Below are 6,176 nucleotides of genomic sequence, written 5' to 3'. Positions count from 1 at the left end.
CCAAAACCCGCCGGTACGCAGGTGGTCGCCGCGATGACGCGCACGATGTTCCCGTGGCGCAGGTGTGCCGCGTTCAGCTCGGCCCAGAAGCTCTGCCGGGACGCCAGCTTGTTCTTTGTGCACTTCTTGACTTTCTTCAGCGCGATGGTGCTCCCGAGGTACTCCGCCTTGTAGACGGAGCCGAACCCACCGGAGCCCACAGGCTGCATGGAGCGCAGCTCCTTCCAGTAGATCACAGAGGACCAGAGCCGACTGGCGACTCTGCCGTGGAGCCGCTGTACCGGGACTTGTAAGGTGGCGGAGCCGTGGGAGTGTTTGGTCAGCGGGCTGCTGCAGGTCCCGATGTCCACAGAGGGGTACAGGTCTGTGGGTAACAGGCGGGTGACAGGGACTGGAGAAGGCATGGTGCGCAGTGGAGCCTGTGTAACCCGAAGTCTGCTGCTGACTGAACTGCAGCTCTGTTCTCTCAGAGCTTTTCAACACACACACACACACACGGGTAGCCACACCGCCACTTAGTGTTGTGGAGTATGTAATGCGTTCTGCTCGGGTTCATCGGGTTCATCCCGATGGTTCAACTCAGTTTACTCTGTCTACAGTAGGGGAGGAAGGGGTACAATGAGCCACTTTTTGCATTCTGTGGTAGTAAAGCACAATAATATGTTTGCGTGTAAGAATGTGTGTGGATACCATGTTCTAACTATCAGCAGCTAGACAGCTGAACACTGTTGTTCACTTTCAGAAGGGCTCACTGACAGATTTGACTTAGACAGGCTGAGGCTGGGGGAGGGAGCCACTGAAGAACATGTTACACAGCTCAGAGTGTGTGTGTCCTGTTCACTGAGTCTCCCAGCATGCAGGAACAGATGATGACATTCTAACAACTACTGCAGTGTAAGAAGGTGATGATAGGACAGGACCTGATGTGCTGCATCATCTGTGACCCTCTTCATGTATTACTCTTTTGTTCTGATCCCTCGTTACTGATGAAGTTGACCTCCTTGGCTGATCTTTAATAGGTATTTGAGACCATCTGCAGTCTCTCTTTCATTAGGACTGAGTGATGAACCTCCACAATAATACAGGGGTATCAAGAAAACAGACGTGATAAAGAGAGAGAAGCATGAATGTAAAGGAGAACTGGTCAGCCTACAGAGTAAAATATAGCTTGGTTTAGTTGAAATTTGCCTCAGAGTCCGCTAACGAAAGCTTTGTACACATAACCAGCCCTCTGTAACTGTCAGTTTCAATTGTTTGTTTATCATTACCAGAATATTAAATAAACTTATGACATCAATTTATGACCAATAGCATAAGAGAACATATCAGAGTGTTCTAAACACTTCCCGAGCAGCATGAATCTGGTAGGAATGTATGTAGTATGTGCCAAAGATGAATCTGTTGTCTCTAGGACAGTAAACCAAACTTAAGACAAAAGTCTGTCAGGTCTGCTTTACTCACATAGGTAAGTTGGCTATATGAGTTATGTTTTATGTTTCACACAAGGTATACTTCCTAATCTGCCCAGTCCACAGTCACGAACCGAGCGGGTAGGCTTCGCCACTAAAATCTAAACTAAAATCAGATTTTCAATGAGCACAGAGAAACTTTCCACTTCAGCAAATGAATGTGAAAACATCCTTCTAGTGTCAAACTCTGCACAGACAGCATTCAAACGTCACACTGTAGGGACAAGAAGAAAAACACAATTCTATGTTGTCAGATGTGTACAGTAGGCTATATGGATATATGGCTGATAAAAACATGGTCCTCTGTGTGTACCACAGCCGGATATACCTCCTTCCTCTGTGCCCTATAACTCCGTTGTTGTCCAGAAACTATTAAAAACACATCAGGGAGCCACAGTGTTGCACTGGGTGACGTGTTTCTTTATTACATGAACACTCACACTGTAGTTTATTTACACATGTCCTGTTGCTTCTAATACTCACTAGAGTACCAAAAAAACAGCTGAAAATAGTTCTCAATAAATGCACCATTTCCTTCTGTTTCAGTAATATCTGATAGAAAATACAGTGGACAACTGTTTTTACTGAGGTACTGAATTACTGAGCCTTTTTTAATTAAGCTTTATATTTGTGTGCTGTTTTTAAAGATTTATGTCTTCAGTAGGAACCAGTGGGCTCTGGGACGAGAGCTACAGACAGGGTAGGGATTTCATAAAGTATTAAGAGACAGAATAACGTGTTGTTGGTTGTGCCCTTGCATGGGATTTGTTGTTAATAAGAAAAATACAGAATAACATAAGACTTTTCCAGCTCAGCTGCTAAACCTTGTAGGCAGGTATGAGCCTTATCCAGGGTCGGATTTAGAGGGGTGGATCTCGAAGAACACCCCAGTTTGGTGTAAAATGTAACACATTACTTTATATCAATCTTATGTAATAGCAGGATAAAAAAGTTGGAAATGAATTGAATGATCTGTCATAGCCACATTTTAGACTCAGTGATAGGCTTAAGTTCAGTGAAGACATACATGAATTTAGAAAATGAAGATAAATAAAACAATGTAGTGATTTCTAATACCACCTTTATATATTTATATTCAATGCTTTGCTAATGTGCCACAATAATGTCATGTTTCTGAGTTCAAATATTCATGTTCATTTGGTCGCTTTTCCAAACAAATATTGATATATGTAATTGTAATTAATCATCATATATTTCTGCCCCCTCTTAAAGTCTCCATGCCACCCTCTGAACACCACATGAATATTTCTCTAGATCCACCACAAAGCTTCTGTCAGTGTAGCTGTAATCAGCCAGGTCCACTGTTCCAGTTTTTCTTTTTCTTTTTTATTCCAGTATTTTTCAGGGTGCATATTAGGGCTTGAATTTAACAAGCAACCCGTTTCAGCAAAGTAGAATTCACTTTCATTCAGATTTAACGTTACCAGCACATAAAATGTCCAAACTTACAGTAATTAAGACTTGAAAGAAGTACCAGCTTACACAAGAAGTACAAACAAAATCACATTTTAGAATGAGCAGACAGACACACAGTTGGATCCTTCTTTTATGTTTATTGAACTTTCATTACACTGTGTAAAAACACTGGAGTTGACGACTGCAGCTCTTCTCTCTCATAGCAGCAAGGTATGTAAATCAAATCAGGTTATTCTGCCAGACAATAAATAATCTGCCTCTTTGGATGATGTCAATGTTTAAAAAAAAAAAAAAAACAAGTAAAAGCTGCAGCATTCATTTTTATTTTACACAACCTATAAACATATACATATATATTTACTCATATATATGTTTATGTGAATTACTTTGCCTATATTTATAAAAATACAACAGTAGTTCGTAAAATAGACTTGAAGTAGAATATTGAGAATTAGCAACGAGTCCATCATTGTCACAGGATGGCATTGTTGAAATGCAATGAATAACAGAACCAACATGGCTGGAATGCCGTTCGTCTCTGAACCTCCTCAGCTCATTTTAAAATGGCGTTACGTTGGAGTCGCAGTTCTCAGTGTCGGCGCCAAAGTCTTCATCTCCGCCGAGTGACTTCACTCAGAGCAATCTCCCAAAGCGACGACGTTTCCCAATATCACAACACACAGGTGGGGTGGGGCATGTGATATTACAGGCAAGTCTGTCAAAAGACTACAAAAGTCACAGTACAATAAAAATATAATGTAGCTATATAGTACAACAAGGCACACACATGCCAACTGTTCAGCTAAACTGGATACATTTAAGAACTAGAAAAGAGGTCTGTAGCACCTTAAGGAGCTTTAGAAGTATGTTAGCAGCTTGATCCAATACCAAAATATATTGCAGTATTGCAGTGTTTCTTACATACACATTCAAAAAAAAATAATTCACTGGTACCACTGAAGCTTATAAAGAAGTTTGAATTGCTGAAGGTCTGTGCCTCTCACTGAAGAGCATCTCCCACCTATTGGAGACATTCTGCCTTTATATTCCTTTTCCCCAGGACAGTTCAGATTAGCTTTAGATTTACAAACTTTATCGGATACTAAACTCCAAATCTGGATCTACCAATGTGTAGAGCTTTTTTCTTTCAACTTTGATCCAAAGTTTATTGCTTTTATTCTCCCCATATCAAATTCCTGGATTCTGTCATATGAGTTGAAACTGTAGTTAGCTGACTGGAAAATTTGTGTTTATTCAAAGTCCACATGAAACAGAAAACAGGGGTGGTGAGGGGATGTTAGCTGTATGAGCTAACTAGCTAACAGCATTTAACATTACTGTTAGCAGTCCATCTGGAGACTCTGTAAATCATCTTGGTACTGTTGCCGTCAAACTGGCCTCCTATCTTGGAGGCTGTGTTCACTGTACTGTACACGGTACTGTTCTGGCCTTGTTCACTGTGAGGCTGCTAAGCCCGTTTCGGTTGCACGGTAACAGCAGCTACATTTGCAGTAAGCTGAATTGAGGCAGAATATATTTTCTTAATAAAATATGATCTGGTTTCACCAAAATCACTGATACAGTTGTGTTTTACGGTAATCAGTGAGATCCGGTCTCTAGAAACACTAGCTGTTGCTGACTAGCTAACTTATGAATCTTAGCTCTGTCGCCTAAAATTGAAGATTAATTGATGGGTGGATTACATGATATTATTAGTTGAAACTGGTTGTTTAATAATTGGATTTTGATGTAAAAAATACAAAGAAATGTTTTTGTAATAATGGTGGCATACATTGTTAAGTATGGGTACAAAATGACTAGGGATGTAATCTTAAAGGGTCAAAAAGACATTTTCCATTTCATCTGGACTTTAGCAGCTTTCAGACAGAAACCCCTAAGAAATCAAGTAACATTTTTACGTCATAATATGTCACACCGAGGTCAAAGGATGATAGAGGAGGACTAATCACCCTGGGAGTTATTGAACATAAACACTGTCTTTATAACAACCCATAACAAGATAATAGAATTAAGTGCTATCTTATCGTCCATTTAAGCTTCATTATTGCTTGTGCTCTCACCTAAACCAGTTGACCAATAGTCAAAGAAGGCCCTCTGAAAAACCAGGCCTACTGAAATCTGTGTTTAAGGTACATTATTTGTTAAAAGACCCCTCAATGAGCTACACAGAACACTTGTGCAAGTAAAGCAAAAATGACACTTTGATAGGAAAAACACTGTCAAAATTGTACCTGTAAAAATAAAACATTTTATATTGTATTTACATGTTATTGTTCTCTAAAAGCTAAATATATCATCTATACATTTGTAATTAAGGTTTTAAACAAAAGGTATTGGAGGAAATAAAGGCATTCAATTTACAAAAAGTGCTATGAAAAAAACAAAAACAATAGCGGCTTGCTAACATCTCTTGTAAAAACACAAACCTTCACAAGATACACATAGCAAATTTCCATAAATGCTTTGAAACATTACACATTCAACTCTACATTTCACACAACCCAGAAAAATATCGTCTCCATTCATGTCTCATCAATCCTGTCATTCAGGAAGGAAAACTGGGAACTTAACACTTCTAGTTCATCATCATTTTTGAATCTCGGAGCACAAAAACAAGATGTGAGGTAAATGATAACACTATTGGGTTATATATCCATTAAAACATTTGATGTAACGAAGATCTGTTGACTGCTATGGTGGAAGGATTTTTGCAGGCTATAAAGTTCACATTTTTGCCATAAAGTGTGCAGTACAATGTCTGTTAAGGACAGGTGTCCGTATGTCTGTTCTAGATGAAATATGTAACCTGTGTTGTATTAAATAATATAGATCAGCTTACATCACCTTTGTGACTTTTCATCCTTCAGTTACATTGTCCCAGAGCTGATATTGATTTTTTAAGTTTTCAATATGTGTCAATATGATACCAGAGAAACAAAACAAAACCTTTCTTTCATTTTTACAAAAGAGTCAACAGTACTGAAATGTTGATAATTTTTTACCTTGGGAACAGTAGTTTGACAAAATAATCTTAACTAAAGGTCCACTTGATGTATTTTGTACAGCCCTTTAAAATGTTGCTATGGAGTTTGTTCTGTTGTCATCGTGTGACCTAAATATGGAACTTTGGTCTCATGATCAATTTTGAAATGCCAAACATCCAAACATAGGCAGTTGGATAAGAACTTAAATTACAATCTAACATTGGCTAAAGATAAGTATGTGGCTTCCCTTTTTTTTTTTTTTTTT

General features: G+C 39.0%; 1 protein-coding gene across 1 annotated transcript; it reads right to left on the bottom strand.

Moving 5' to 3' along the window:
* Window positions 1-5: 5 nt before the first annotated feature.
* Window positions 6-472, bottom strand: LOC118321588 (serine/threonine-protein kinase mos-like; the record flags this gene model as incomplete). The annotated part of the gene is made up of 1 exon (XM_035652967.1): window positions 6-472. A coding segment is annotated over exon 1 (399 nt), but the record flags the coding sequence as incomplete, so codon positions are not given.
* Window positions 473-6,176: the final 5,704 nt, after the last annotated feature.

The sequence above is a fragment of the Morone saxatilis genome, unplaced genomic scaffold (genome assembly GCF_004916995.1).
Source record: "Morone saxatilis isolate NCDOM2014 unplaced genomic scaffold, NCSU_SB_2.0 Contig0, whole genome shotgun sequence".
NCBI lineage: Eukaryota > Metazoa > Chordata > Actinopteri > Moronidae > Morone > Morone saxatilis.
Note: the sequence above shows the minus strand (reverse complement) of the source record. Positions and strands in the feature narration are given on the sequence as shown.